This window comes from Cibotium barometz, chromosome 6, assembly GCF_041138505.1.
Source record: "Cibotium barometz isolate CiBa-2024 chromosome 6, ASM4113850v1, whole genome shotgun sequence".
Taxonomy (NCBI): Eukaryota; Viridiplantae; Streptophyta; class Polypodiopsida; order Cyatheales; family Cibotiaceae; genus Cibotium; species Cibotium barometz.
Genome location: NC_141051.1, coordinates 18,791,956 through 18,808,579, shown reverse-complemented (window position 1 = coordinate 18,808,579; position 16,624 = coordinate 18,791,956). Strand labels below are relative to the sequence as shown.

At 39.9% G+C, this 16,624-nt stretch overlaps 1 protein-coding gene across 1 annotated transcript; it reads right to left on the bottom strand.

Moving 5' to 3' along the window:
* Window positions 1-1,206: 1,206 nt before the first annotated feature.
* On the bottom strand, window positions 1,207-2,622 carry LOC147637474 (uncharacterized). The gene is made up of 2 exons (XM_086798892.1): window positions 2,329-2,622; window positions 1,207-2,227 (listed from the first exon to the last, which is right to left on the bottom strand). Exons 1-2 carry the CDS (start codon window positions 2,495-2,497, stop codon window positions 1,806-1,808), a joined length of 591 nt encoding a protein of 196 aa, XP_086655018.1. The 5' UTR covers window positions 2,498-2,622; the 3' UTR covers window positions 1,207-1,805.
* Window positions 2,623-16,624: the final 14,002 nt, after the last annotated feature.

Genomic DNA, 16,624 nt, shown 5'->3' with positions numbered 1-16,624 from the left:
TTAGATTCAATTTCTATGCATAGAAAGATGCATATTGGATATTTTTTAATTTATAAAAGTGTTATTTTCATTAGATTCAATTTCTATGCATAGAAAGATGCATATTGAAATTTTTTTAATTATAAAAGTGTTATTTTCATTGGATTTAATTTCTATGTATAGAAAGATGCATATTGGAAATTTTTTAATTATAAAAGTGTTATTTTTATTAGATTCAATTTCTATAAATAGAAAGATGCATATTGAAAATTTTTTATTATAAAAGTGTTATTTTCATTAGATTCACGTGTGTGTGCATGTATATACATGTGCGCACATATGTAATATTGTGTTTTATGCATGTGTTTTCTATGTGTATGTGTGTGTAAACACATATACACACACATGCGTGTAAATGCAAACATATGTACATTGAGAGAGAGAGAGCAAGTTATATTTGATATAGGATGTGATATGAGATTAAATGCAAATAAAACTAGGAACCAAACAACTAAGAACTTAGTCAGAACCTTTCACATTATAAGACCCATCATTATCAAATTTTAACACTTTTTCTATTCATGTAGTACTTTTGGCAACAGTTTATGCATACAGAATGTAGCCACATATGAAATATTTGTAGGCTGGAATTGAGAGTGGAACTTGAATGACGATAACTAGGTTACGAAAATTGAAATAAGAAAGCAACTAAATCTCCACCAATCACTTGACTTTTCACAACCATTTAATCAGCAACTTGTAAGTGGTCTCACACACTTGAGAAAATAAATCCCCACAACCCATTCACATCTATTTGTAGGCTAGAGGTAAGAGTCGAACTTGGATGATGACTAGGTTATGAAAATTGAGATAAGAAAGCCACTGAACCTGCACTACTCATAGTCTTGACCTTTCACAACCATTTAATCATCAGCAATGGAATCATCTTTACCATCCATGAACCATGTGAGTTCAATACAGTGCAGAAGGACCTTTTAAAATGTAGGAGTACTCGAGCTCATAGGTCCCCGCAACCCATTCACATCAATGGAATCATCTTTACCATCCATGAACCATGTGAGTTCAATATAGTGCATAAGGACCATTTAAAAATGTCAAGTAGGAGTACTCGAGCTCATAGGAAACACATGGGATGAGTTCCAATAATTTACCCTCTTGCATTTAAGTAGTTGCACACTCATGCCAATATTCGAGCAAGAAAAGAGGTAATCAATGAGCCATCCATTTGGATTGTCCCAATTTAGAATTCTAACCTAGAGTCAACACATGGGGCGAGCTAATGTGTGACATGATCCCTTAGCCATCTTGGGAAAGCAGTGTTACCTTCTTGTCATGGAATAAAAAGAGAGTTAAAATATAAACCCCACACATCATGGAACCATCTTGATGATCCATCATCCAATAAATTCCCTTGCCCATTGCAGCCAAGTGTAAAAATTCCCAGCTTGTTACATGTCACGAAGTCTACTTTAGAAGCCCAATCCATAGGAGACACATCACCACTGCCCATTAAAGCCAACTGTGTAAAGATCGCTTAGGAGCCCAACAAGCCATCTATCCTCATGTGAAAGGAATCTTGCAGTTACACACCTCTAATGGAATAAGAGGAGCTAGGTCTGTACGAGCGATTAGCGAGCCAGCTTGAAGCCAAGTGTGAAACCCTTAGATGATGTCGTGAAGGAGCCCAGCCAAGATAAAAGGGAGATGAAGTAATGTGTGCTTTGTGATGTTTATGCCTTTCAAACGAAGTAATACGGCTGAACAAACCTCCTGAATCGCCCACCACCCGCCGTGTGGAGCTTGAATCACCCGCACGTGAGAGCTCGCACGAGGTTCACAAGCAAAGGTAGTAGCCAGAAGGTGAATGTGAAGAGGGTGTAGAACACTCCAAAGGGCACACACAAGCACGTGCAAAGCAGGAGAGAGATGAAAACACTGGGGCGGCACTTCAATAAGTGGTTTTGCAAACGAGCCATCATGCAGCACACCTCTTCTTGATAGAAGAGATGGTAGTCCCTCTCCCACTTCATCCACTTCTCCGAACTCACCACAACATTAGTAAATTCAACATGCTTGAATACTGACTCATAATACTTGTTAATGTCCTCAGGATCATCATAAGCAGGAGCGCAATCTGCTTGCTTTTGCATTAACTCGCGGCTTCTCAAGTCTACAATGCGTGTCCTTAGGGAAGTCAGGTTTGCATCCACCAATTCCGATTGCCCACCTGCATTAAAAGCATCAAATTTTGAGTAAATATATGTTTCCAAGATTTCAGCTGATTAAGGCCTTACCTTAATCTTTCCTATTAAGTAGAAGAAAGCTCACCTTTATCAAAGTTTTGGCGAGTGGAGTGCTCGGCCTTGCAGGGGATCAGGCGGATAGAGGGCCGGAGATATTGTGCAGGAAATGAGCTGCTCTCTGATATATGTGCAGGCGAAAGGGCAGTTAGCCTCGCACTTTGATGGAAGCTTAACGAAAGGGAGGAAGAGGCCATTATGATAATAGGTAAAGAATCAGAGATCAAAGAAAAGAGGTAGCAGAGATGGGAGGGGCAGGAAGAGGTGAAGACGCACGTGTTTGGCAAAGTCGGCAAACAAGGTCGAAGGAGGAAGCACGAAGCGAATGCTTATAAAAAGGGCTACGCGGTGGAGAGAGTGCAAATTGCACGTGTGCCTTGATACTACCGGCGAACAGCTGCAAGGATTGTATGCATGTGCGTGTATAGTAGTAAGCTAGGCCCATGCATTATCCCCACGTGGCAAAAGTGTAAAAAATTAGTGACTTGGTCGTCTTGAAAAGTTAGAGCTAACTGTGGAGGTTTGACTTTGAAGAGCAAATCAAATATCTTGGCCGGCTTAGGGTTTCCTGAGAAGCTGAGTCTGCAAGTCTAGCTCAACATATTTCTAATTTTAGAGGAAAACAAAAGATTTTCACACAATCTAGATCTCTAGATAATATCAAATATGCACCCCAAACGTTTTTTGTGATTAATTAATTAGTTGGTGTGTACAAACCTTGGGTTCAATGAACCAAAATTTTGTTATGTTTATTAAGGTTTTTTGTAAGGTAAAAAATGGAAATGGTGTTGGGTCCACATGCTTTCTATTTTTGCTTTCTTTCTATCTATGTTAGCCTCCATTACATTCTATTTTTAAAGGTTGATGTCCTCCATAATGTTTCTTTTCTTGGGCTCATGATGTCCTCCATAATCTTTCTTTTTTTGGGCTCACGATTTTCTTTAAAAAGGCAAGAGGGCTCATTCTTTTTCACTTCTAGGCTTTTTCACTTCTAGGGGAGAGGTAGGAGGGAGAGAGGGAGAGGTAGGAGGGAGAGAGGGACACCCTAAGGTAGAGGGTGTGTTTTAATTAAAGCTTTGGCGATAGAAAATGTAAAATTTTCAACCATAGACTTTAAAAGGTTTGTAACCTTATAAAGTCTAAAGTTTGAGTGAATATGCACGACAGAAAAAAATTTAATTAATAGATTTGCTAATTAATTGTATTAGCAAATCTACATCTCTAGATCGTTTGCTAATACAATTTTGTTTTGAACCATATATTTTAACAAGAGGAAATTGTGCTTGACGAGAGAGAGAGAGAGAGAGAGAGAGAGAGAGAGAGAGAGAGAGAGAGAGAGAGCGAGAGAGAGAGAGAGAGAGAGAGAGAGATTTTAGGATTAAAGTCTATTATCTTCATGTAAAGTTAATTTAACATTTAAAAATTTAATTAAAATAATATATTCCCAACTAGATCATGTATCTTGATTTATTGAAAGTTTAAAATAAACTATTCAAACTAGATCATGTATAATGTATCTTGATCTAGTTAAAATAAACGAGTCAAATTAGATCATGTATCCTAATTTATTGAATTCAAAGCTTAAAACAAAGATTTATTATCATTAAATATAATTCATGACTTCTCGCTAAAGCAAAGAATTTTAAACTCATTTAATAACGTATAGCAATTAAACATTAGAATGATCAAACTCAATGTTTATAACAAACAATTCATGATAAAGCATGGAGACTTAGAAAGGAAGTTCCCTAACTTTAATTCTAGTTAAATAATTAAGTATCTAGTTTATCATGTTTTAGATAAATTGTAACAACGAATCGTGAGAAAATATGGGGACTTGGCAAGGAAATTCTCTAACTTTAATTCGTGATTGAAAAATTGCATATAATGGGGGAAGCATGTTACATTCTTGTTGAAGGTATGCGCTCCATCTATGAAATCTAATTGGTAACTCCATCTATTGGGAACACTACTACCAATCAAGGGCATACCCACTTGATGTAGCCATCACTACAACACGTCAGGGACAGTTCAGTGTTTCCTACTAGCAGTGCTTATTTTGTCGACATGTTGAGGATTCCACTTGCTGCCCTATAGTGAAATAGCACTATCCAGCAAAATTTTGTTGTTGAGCAGCACTTATAGCAGCAAAATTTCGCTGCTCAACATCACTATTTCGTTGCGTAGCAACGAAATTTCGCTGCTATACTGTAATTTCACTGCTAGGCAGCAAAAATAGCAATGAAATTGCGCTGCTATTTTCACTGTATAAAATTCCAAAGAGTTGTTGGATGTTGAATTTAAGTTATACATGTCACATACACACAGAAAATGATTATAGTTTTAAAAAAACATCCATCAAAACCCTTGGAGCCATGTTTCGAGCAAAAAAAAAAGAGAGTTGAAAACTTTTAAAAAGGGAAACAATGTCAAGATCATGAATCTATCCCATCTTGTAATAAATCCATATGTGTTGCTTCATCAATATCTATATCTATTCAATGAAAAGATGGGGTTCCATATCAATATCACTATCATGATCTAATGAAGCATTGTCATGATTGATAGGTGACTCATCATTTTCCTCGGATTGATGTCCCTCATGATCTTGATCGGCCCCCTCCAAAATGTTTTCTTTATCATCTTCTTCCAATGAGGTAGTACTTACACCTCATCCAGAGACTCGACCTCCACATCTTGATCTTGAAAGACATGTTTTGAATAAGGGAAAACTTTTATAACATACCACCACTTTGGATCAATTCGATCAGCACGAAACACAACTCAATATCACAAAGCAAAGGGGTTACACTTTTATTATACTACATCAAGATTTAATTTGGGATTGGTTGGGTTACTAACCTGTTGACAGTGTTGAGGTAGTACGAAAGTATCTTTCTCATCACTCTAAAACTTGGTGGAACCAATTTGAAAGAACCCATTTGGATGTTTCTTCACGGTTGCTTGAGCACCTCTATATATCACCTTGAACCATTTGACATCAAAGATGAATAGACTAAATGCTCTAAATCCAACCTCAAGAATATCTTGAATAGTTCCACAATACTCAAGATTGTCCTCTATGGCATTGGTATCATGTCTATTAGCTTGACTTTCTTGCTCAAAAGTTACCATCACACCACAATCAAATGTGTTTCTTTTATAATCCACACGCTCCATGTGAAAGTGCCTTCCCTCTAACCATATTACATTATATGGTTTGTACTAACATTAAAAAAAGCATGACATTTAGTATAGTGCATTAAACAAGGTATATACATAACACAAAGATAAAGAATGTACTTACTTGAGGGTCACATCCTCTTGTATACTCATGCTCTTCTCTTGTGATCATCTCTCCATTTTGCGATGCCATCAATATTGCCATACGAAGCCATTCTATATTGATCACATTTGGTAGAGGTTCATTAGGGAAAATTTGGACTCAAAAAGGGGCCTTGTAAGAGATCCCTTGGGATGGTGATGTGGACAAAGCAAGCCAATAAATCCACATATAATATTGGAGGGCACGTGCGTCGTTTTTGAGTTCTTTATTCCATTAACTGACATGTAGGGTGTTTTTTAATTCAAAACAATGCATCTTGAGTATAGTTTTTTATTCCCACTATGGTGCCTTATTTTATTGAAAAAAGACACCACTCTCTTTCTTCATTACACTTTTGAATGTAACGAAGCCAACTCTGCTAACCGAACTTCGTCCCTGCAACCGACTATCTTGCATTGTCTCCCTCATTGTCTTCCCGATTGCACAACCACTACCACTCCAAATCCGAGTTTTTTTGAGCGGGAGGTTTTTGATTTTCTCTTCTTCTCAAGGCGGCAAGTTTTGAAAAAGGATGGAAAAGTATTTGTTCTTCATGCGCCATACCTGCTTGTGCATGAATAACAATCCCATTTCTTACCTTTTTCAAGTGAGGGTTGTGCTTACAAGTACTCTGTACATTTTGGTTCATCCAGGATACCAACAAGTTTGTTTGATGGACAAGGAGGTATTATTTAGTGATGTTGTCTTTTGGTTTTAATGAAGCAATCTTCTTCACGGGAGATAAGTGTAATATCTTTGGTTTTTTTTGGTTAAAGTGTGAGTTCATTATGCTTTTTGGTGTTGTTACTGCACAGAACAATGCAATGGAACCTGTGCAGCAAAAGAGGAAAAAGGTGGACATCCACTTCCAAGTAGAACCCGATTATGCTCCCTGCTGTAAGAGAAATTGGTCTAGGCCAGCATGCGAAGCCCGCATTACTGAGCTTCGAAATGAAGGAAAGAAAAATATGGACCTTTGGTTGGATGGTAGTATTTACCCACCAGATCCAACCTCCTCTCAATCTCCATCATTCTTTGGGTTGACAAGTTTCTTCAAGTTTGTGTGTGAGGGTGAAAATGGATTGCTTGGGTATTGCAAAAGACTGTTTGGCCAATGTCAAAGTATCTTTGAAAGACATTTGAGTGATAGAGATGCCAGGATAAAAATGCTTGAAGGTGCGAATTTTTACTTGGCATCGATCACAACAGCTTTGCAAGCTTCAAACGAGGACAAGGCAAAAGTTTGTGCTGGGTTACAAAAAGAGTTTGATCATTTGCAGCAGACTATTTGTAAGATGCAGGACACTATTAAGGAGAAGAATGAAATTTTGGCAGTTCGAGAAATCAACAATTTCACATTGGAGAGTGAGAATGCACACCTTCGAAAACAACTTGAAAAGTTCAACAGAAAATTGCAATATTTGAAAGACACGCCATTGGGTGCTCGATTACGCAAGAGAAAGATCAAACCATTGGAAGAACTCAATGTTGGAGGTGGCCAATGGAAGCGTTGTGTAAAAGCTTGCAGGTATTGGGATCTATAATTTCTTTGAGCTTAAATTTCTTTGAGCACTCACTTTCATTTTCATCTTTAGTTCCTTTCTTGGAGATGGGGGATTGGGTGTGGGGGTGGTATAGTTAGATGAATGGTGGACTGAAATAGCTATCGTTGTTGCTTCAGGATGGTCACAGATGTTGTGGGTCCAAAAGAGCAAGGTTCTGATATATTTGGCAAAGTCCTGACAAAAGACATCGTGGAGTCAGCAATACAGCATCCTAAGTTTGCAAGACTTCGATCAGACATAGCAAAGCAATCCTTGCAGGAGGTGAGTGAAGCATTCACGCCTGCAGATGCACAAGGTATATGTGACATGGCTGGTATAAGCACAAAGTCTTACAGGATGTTGTTTAATAAAGTAAAAGAGGGTTTCAATTGCAAGCTTGGAAAAAAAACAGTAATTCCCATTCCAAAACCATTTCACGTAAACAAAGCTCGAAATATTCTCAACTTGGGAATGGTCGAACTTGTTGGAGAGCCTTGTCACGTGTCTAGCACATTGACAGTGACTAAAAAGAGCAGGGAACAGAAAATTATAGAGCTTACAGAGTTCAACAATTTCATCATGGATGTTCGGAAATTACAAATGGCTATGGTGAAATTTTATGACATCAGTGTACATGAGTGCAATGGAAGGCTGAAATTTGTTTTGAAACTTGATGAGAGTGAGGTGATCAAAGGACAGAAGCTGGAAAGGGTTAGCATTACTTTAATGAATAGAGCTTTGGATGCAAGTATCAGTAATGCTGATGAGAAGCACTTTAGTGTACAATCCGAAAATGAGATTTGGTGGCTGGCTGCATTTGAGGTGACGTGCTATCCATTTTTAAATAAAGAATATTATGTTGCTATCCTCTTGTTATGATGTTGTAGACAATCTAACAGTTGTTGTTAACAGGTTCCAACAGAGACCCATGAAATTCTGAAGTGGTACTTCAACCAGACTGAGCTTCCTTCCACTATCCAGCAGCAGTCGAATGGCGAAAAGCTTTATGTAGAAGGATATGGTGAATATGAGGTTGAATGGCACCTGGCTACAGATCTAAAAACCTTGAAATGCATGTTTGGTATTTCCCAAGGAGCAATGGCCAAGTATCCTTGCCTGTATTGTATGACCGAACGAGGTGTCTCCAAAGGAGGAAAAGAGAGAGAATGGAAATGCCTAAATGCAATCAGTAATAGGCGTGAACCCCCAAATCGTGATGCTCCAGGAGTGGATCCTACTTGGGATCCAATTCTTCCTATCCCTTTGATCAGAGTTCATATTTGTGTTTTGCATGCGCTGGTTAGAATAATTGAGAAACTAGTCTACATGTACATCGAATTTTCATGGAATATGAAACCAGCAGTAGAGAGTGAAAGAACTATTAAAAAAATAGAGCAAGTGCTTTCAGATGCAGGTTTACATTGTGGTCAAGTGAAGATTGAGAAGGACTTGAGAAGATCAGGGAAGACCGGAAATGTTCCTAGCAAACCATGTTTTGGAGGTGCAAAAGCCAGAAAGTTCTTATCTAATCATACCCAGAGAGGTCATCTGGGTACAGATTTTGAGGTGTGGAGGAAGCTTCATGCAGCTGTACCTGACCGAGGCTCTTCAGGACAAGCAAGGGTGGCAAAGGCCAAAGCGTGGTTGGCACTTGATCGCCTAGCACCTTTGTTGCAAAAAGCAAGGTTTGAAGATGGGGATGTTGAGAAATTTGAGGCAGTTGTGACAGAGTTCTACACTAGCTATGAAAAGGCATGGGGTGCGACAAACTTGACACAATACATGGTTATTACTTGAAAACCTACAGCTTTGAGTATTTTTTGTTGTTCAAAAAATATTGTACGATACTAAATGTCTTGTTGTTGTTGAGCATTTGTAGCACATTTTGCATGCACATGGAACCTTTTTTGCGGAAGAGTTTGGAAGCCTTGGGATTTGGTCTACCCAAGGCATGGAAAGATCTCATTGGCAAGCACGTTGTGCCTATCAAAGGGCCACTCAACATGGAGGAGGAATAAAGAAAAGTAATCCCATGAAGCAACTATGTCAGTGGTGGTATAGGCGGATTCAAGTGAGGGCTCGTGTGAAGATCAAACATGCTGAATCAGCTGTGTCATGTGCGATAAGAAAGGTTCAGGCTGAACGGAGACGTTCAATATATGTCTCCTCACAGGGAAAGCAGAATCATGCTGAATGGCTAAGACAACGACAAAGACAGGGCAGAGTGTGGAAGAAAATTGATCATTGAAATATGTATTGTAAAACAATGATGTAACTGTGAAAGATTTTAAAAGAACAAGAGCTTTCATCTATGTCCCATATAAATGTTTCCAATATATATACATTTCATAGTTTGTAATGGTAAACAAGAAGAGTATTGAGAAATATGACGAAACTTCTTAGCAACTGGAACAATCTAAATTTGTTAATCTGGAACAGAGACTTCCCCCAGCCGAGCCTTTTTTGTTGACGTTTCTGCATCATCTTCTTCATCCTCTATCAATGGCACAACAGGGACCTTTGGCCTTGCTGTTCTAAGAAGATGCTTCTTCCCGCAATCACTCAACAGATTAGGATCTGTGATTCCACATGCCAACCCGTAAGCAGCATATGTTAAATAATATTTACATCTTAACGAATATACTCCAGGTCCCTCTCCAAAAATTCGAACAGCTGCTTGACGCTCCAGAAGTATTGCCTTGTTTGCATTCAGCCTTACGTGATAGCCACCTAAATACCTGGATAAAGTCTTTATCGCCATCAGAGGAAAACTGGCATTGTCCTTGGAGTAGCTAGCATGAAATATCACAATTTGAGGGAATTTTAGGCGGTGTATATATGTTCCTAGTGTTGAATCGTGGCCCAATCCCGCCATACGCTTGCCTGAAGCACGTTTGAGGAATGTGTCTTCATATATTTCCAACTGAAAAAATAAAGGAGCATTAGCCAGAAACAACATCACCAAACATTTCAGGACAAAGTTGATAAAGCCAAATCCACAAAAAAAAAAAACTAACCTCTTGGTTCTCATCTGCTTCAAGCAAGGCGTCTTGCCATAAATTAGTGCTCGAACTAGGAACGGTTTCCGCTGACTTATTTGGCACATCCCTACACCCTCCCATGTTGGTGATATTCAGTCTGTCCCTTGCTTCTTGTAGCTCTTCCTCTGTGGCATCTTTTCCTTCATATCTAAGGGCATCAGCATAGATCATATTTAGTGTTGCTGCAGCAGAAAGGAACTCGGTGTCTTTCACATGGCTATCCACTAGTAGGTACTTGTCTATCCCATCATCATCTACAAAATTGTTATCGACCTCCAGATTCTGGGCTATGAAAGCTATGCAATGATCCTCCCTTAAGTTAAATACACGTTGTATGTCTGTCAGCAATATATACTCTGAATCTCCTACTTGGTAGGAGGGGAGTAATGGCGTTGGAATGGGGGAGGAGTCATCTGATTCAATCACAAGCTGACCTACATCACTGTTTTGTTCTCTAACTGCCTCAATATCAACCACCGAACTGAGCTTCCTCTCTTCTTCAACATTGAACTCCTCAATGACATGAGGAGTGTCCTCCTCTTCAGCAGCATCCTCAACGGTGGGACTAGCCTGACGAGAAATCGTGTCTTCACTTTCAATTTTTGCAGGCGGCTCTGTACATTCTTCATCTGTTAATTGCACGTTCATGTGCAAGAAGCATAAGAAGGCGTAGGAGTATTCCATCAAGCGGCATTTTCTTTTGTGAAAAGGGCATAGCAAGGCTCTCTTCTTATCACATGGCACCTTGTGCCAATCCCTGTTTAACCTCTGCTTCTTCTCCGGCGACACCTTGAGATTAAAATGAATGTGACTTTTCCCATCAATCATCATTGGTTCTTCATTTGTGAGCTCGTCAAACTCTTGCTTTGCCTCTTCGAAGTATCCATGATGGCTAGACAATGTATCCTCCAGAGAAAAATCGCAATTGAACATCAATGAAATTGCAGGGTGCAAATCATGATGTCGACATTTGTAGAGGAAGTCATATAATAGAGTTGCAGGTGTTTCTTTAATCTCTTCGTCCACATCAAATTCGACTTGAACTTGTGCCATGGCTGAATTCAAGTCTGTAGAAAAGACATGGAAAATATTAGTTCAGGCAATGAATCAAGAGACAGTCGATCTTAAACAACAAATCTCTGTGTGGTGTAAATGGATTCAACATAACGCGAGAGGAGATGCCAGAGGAATCCAGGTATTCCTCCTCACGTTGTAGTGAATCTATTTTCCCTAACGCAAATAAAATTGCAGCTAAGTCAAGGACCTCTTCTCGCGTTATGGTGAATCGATTCACCATAATGCGAGGAGGAATATTGTGCTTCCTATGGGACCTTCGCTCGCGTTATGGTGAATTGATTCACCGCAACATGACGACTTTATCATCCTTTGGCAACGCCTCTAACGTTATGGTGAATTAAAAATAAAGATAGTTCTCCAGTACCCATACTGAGAGAGGAGGTGTCAAACGAATTAAAATACTCTTCTTCGCAGTCAATTCACCATAAGGCGAGGAGTCATAGGTTTTCAATTCACCTTAACGCGATGAAAAGACAAAGTAAGAAGTTCTCCACGACTGAAACCAAAACAACGAAATAACAAAAGAAGAAAAAAGCACAAAGGAGATAAAAATACCAGGAAAACGAATTGTATACAATCGTCGCAGGAGATGGAGATGAAGGAGGTTGGAGGTTTGTCTTTGACGTTGGATACAGGAGGATGATTGATGAAGGAGGGTTGGAGGAGATAGTCAGTCGTTGATGGAGATGAAGGCCGTTGGTGGGGAGATAAATGAGAATACGAACTCCAAGAGAGGCAATAAATGAGATGAGTATCCTAGAAAATCCGTTTTTAATGCTACGCAACACGTCAGCGCCGCGTTTTCACCCGCCATTCCATGAATGCCACGTGGCATCCCGCCGTGTACCTAGCACGTGTACAAGCTATAAAGTTTAATCAAAGCCCTTTTTAATGCTATACGACACGTCAGCGCCGCCTAGTCGCCCTGGCAGCCCGCCAGCACGTGTGTTCGCTCTAAAGACTAATCAAAGCCGTTAATCACGCCACCTTTTTGTCCTCTTATCGATTTTGCCTTGTCCGTCCTCCTGCTTGCCTCCAGGTGACTTCCGACTACCGCCACAGTACTGAACCGACTTTCCAACTCCTGCACGACAGTCTCCATCCATTCACACACAAGAAATGTAAGTTCTTGTATAATACTTGATTGTTTTGTAAGTTTCTTGTATATTGCTTGTTTGTTTTGTTTTTTCTTCGACTGTTTGCCCTGTGCCATTGTTTCTTCTTCGACTGTTTGCCTTCTGCCGTGGTGATTCGATTCACCTTAAAGCACACGACGGGCCATTAGAATCTCAATAAGCATGTGTCTTATGGTGGATCGAATCACCATGGCAGAAGGCAAACGTAAGAGATTCGCGAAAATCGATTCACTATAACGCGAGGAGGATTGTTTTGCTTTGACTGGCCCTTAGACTCGCGTTATGGTGAATTGATTCACCATAACGTATGACCAAGGGGCAAAGGATTCACGATAATCCACCTCTTATTGGTGTCAATTAATTCACCTCCTACACGACAGTCTCCATCCATTCCCACTCATAGAATGTGATGAAAGTGTATTACTTGATTGTTTTGTGAGTTTCTTGTATAATACTTGATTGTTTTGTTTTTCCTTCGACTGTTTGCCCTCTGCCATTGTTTTCTCTTCGACTGTTTGCCCTCTGTCATGGTGATTCGATTCACCGTAAAGCAGACGACGAGTCATTAGAATCTCAATACTGCTCTATGTGTTATGGTGAATCGAATCACCAAAATGCAAGACGGAATGGTAAGAGATTCGGGAGAACCCTCCTCCCGTTGTAGTAGATCGATTCACTATAACGCGAGGAGGATTGTTTTGCTTTGACTGGCTCTTAGTCTCGCGTTATAGTGAATCAAATCACTATAACGCAAGATCAAAGCTCAAAGGATGCACGATAATCCGCCTCTTATTGGTGTCAATGAATTCACCATAATGCGAGAAGGATTATTGTGTTTCTATGGGCCTTCATCTCGCGTTATGGTGAATGGATTCACCATAACGCGAGGAAGTGCATATTGCTTTCTTGGCCACCCTCTCTCGCTTTATGGTGAATTGTTAATCGTGTACTACTGAATAGCAAAGTTTTCTGCTTTTTCTTGCGTTTTCAGATGGCTCGTGTAAGGCATACAGCTAGACCCATTGACAATGCAGCTCCCTCATCTACTAGGAAGAAGATGGGCGTTCTGAAAGCCTCAAGATCAAGAAAATCAAGCAGTCCTTCCCGATTGTCCAAAACGCAGCCTAGACTAAGGCGTTTCGCAGAGCATTCGTCAGCTCTGCGAGAAATCAAAAAGTTTATGAAGCACCCGACAGCTGCTATTCCCAGATTGCCATTCCAGAGGCTTGCCAGGAGAATTTGTGAGCAGAATGGAATTTTGTTTAGGTGGAAGGCATCGGCCTTGTTTTGCTTGCAAGAGGCCACAGAAGATTGGATGATCGAATTTTTTTTGGATAGTTACGTTCTTGCTGCCCACGCACACAGGGTGACAGTAATGAACAAAGATTTTTACAGCCTAATAGCCCTTCGTTTCAGATACGATAAGTTACTTAGACCAGTTACGTTTACTGATGAACGAATGTTACAAATTTTGGATGTCCGGCCTGTACAAAAAGTGAGAATTGAAGAGGTGACCGAGGGAGGTCCAGATCATGAGCATCAGACTCGGGCAAATTTAATGACAAGCGCTCAAAGGGAACATCAAGCTGCAATGCTTGCATTGCAAACAAAAAGGGAAAATGTTCGCGCACTCCACGCCATGAATCGGGAGGCGCTGCAATTTTTGTTGCCGGAGTTCTATGTACCCTTTAATATTAGAGGGCATAGATGTTATTTCCCGATTCATGCTGAAGAAATCAACATTTTGTTTGATCCCAAAACTGAAGTCAACGACAAAGTGCTCAGATGTGTTTTAAGGTATACTCTTTTCTCTGTCCTCCCACAATTTTTCATTCTTGGCTCTTAAAGTTGATGCCTCACTCTTGATATGTTTCCTTGTGAAGTTTTGTTATTTCGCTATTGCCCGAGGATGTACAGTAACGAGTGTTCCAGATTGATTCACTGGTCTCAACACTGTTGCTAGTAGAGTCAGTTCCGTACCTCGATGTGCTGAACTGGTTTCGGGAGGTCCAGCTGGACGATGCCCGAGTATTTTTTTTGGCATATCATGAAAAGTGAGTTTGTCTCTCTCTCTCTCTCTCTCTCTCTCTCTCTCTCTCTCTCTCTCTCTCTCTCTCGCATGATGTTTATAGGAATCACCGTACACAGTTATATAGTGCTTCCTTTGGATTGAAACTAATAGAATTCTATTGTGCAGTTCCCATTGGAGTCTTCTACTAGTCGACGTGCAAGAAAATGTCATTTACCTTGCAAATTCGACATCTGGTGTCCATGGAAATGTTTTGCTGTAAGTAAAAATCAGTAAGATACATATTATTGTTTGAGTTAGAAGTCCGGATTGATCAGGATAATGATTGGTCTCTGTTTACAGTGGAGTCAGGAAACTAATGGCAGCTTACGAGAGCCTCAGCATGGACATCGACACCCTGGATCGATCGACCATCCGAAGGGTTAGTGTCCCCAAACAAGAAGATGGCTACAGCTGTGGGTGGAGGGTTGCACTTAATGCAATGTTGCTGCTACGAAGCATTTTTCAGCTCCCTTCAGAGGATGTAAGCATTTTCAGCTCCCATACGCATTTGTGCTCTTGTTTATCTTCTTATATATTGTCATGTTGATCTTATTTATGCCTTGATGAATTGTGATGGCAGTTTCCATCAATGTCTCGCTACATGGACCTAGACGTCCAAACGTTTAGGGAGGAAACGATTGCGAAATTGATCGAGGTCGCTGAAGTTATGCCTCCAGACGGGCCAGTGGACTTCATCCCGCCCAATCCACGAGGGGGGATAGGCCCCCCTGAGCCTCTTACATGGGCTCCATACTTGGGAGAAGAGCCCTGGCTCCATCCTGAAGCCGATACCTATGGGTTCCAGCCATAAATAGTTTTTTCCTTCTTCCAACAAATGTACGTTTGTAAATATGCAGCTATACATGTATTGGAGAGAGAACATCAAATGTAAATACACTTATCATTTGAAAATCAGAGGATCAAATTTGCTACTGTGTTCCTTCACTGCTTGCTTTCTTACTTTAAGCCTTTTTTTGTGTACATAAAAATTCAATTGGGGAATTCTTGCCTTCATTACATTGTTTTAAACAATAAAGCATTACAAAAGCAATGTTCTGAATAGATAAGTTTATTGCATATGGAAAATACATTGTCACCGTATACATGGTCACATCATATATCTTCTAGTGCCTCCAATTCATGTGGGGCTGCAACATCTTTACAAATGATCTGATGCTCTCTTCTTTTACTTAGCTTCCGACCATCGAGCTTGAAGCAAAATTGATCTGGAGGATTCTGAATAGCTACTTCTAATTCCTTCCTAACATATTCGAGAGTCCAATTCTCTTCCACTTCCAATGTCAAAGATGGGTGACCCTGTCGAATCATAACTATATCTATCAAGCAAGAGTGGCTGCCATCTCTTGTATCTTGGTCCATGCTTTCCCAGTTGTTGTTGATCCATCGCCACCTTCTATAAGTAAATGACATGCACAGATGTTGCCTGGCAATATAGTATCTGATTCCAAAATATCATTAGGATAATTTTCCGAGTATAATCAAATAAGCGTTGTAACTGTTTCACAAAAATACATTTTAATGTTTTAACACTCACCGAAATGCAATGTCGGAGGTGTTCAATCGACATTCGATCAAATCATCTCCCTTTGATGATTTCACTCTCCAACCTTTGTCAAACAAATGATCAAGCCAGGCTTCATCTACATCTTTGCACACAAAAGTTGTTCTAGTTTTTCTCAATTGTTTACAATCAGAAAATAAATGAACAAAGCATGCAATTGGAACAAACAAACTTAAGTGCACATTTCTTGCACCAATGCTAGGCTTCATAGCACATTTAATATCATTAAACATTTTGGTCCTGTATGACTCTATCACTTCTGTGTCAAGCAATGGCCACTCCGGACTATCAAGTGCGGGCAACGGAATACGTTCCAACTTTCCATGTCGACTCGATTGAGTGGGCAATGTATAAAATGAGTCATAGAAATATGTTCTACTTCTTGCGAGATCACTTGGTGCACGACCTTCATATTGAAGTTCCCCCACCTCACCATGTACGACATTCAAGAACCCCGTCAAGCATTGTGCAGGCTCCCACTCCTGAAGATTGGATGGGTACAAATCTGTGCAAGGCAGAAAAATGTATATCAATCACCTTATTTGCAA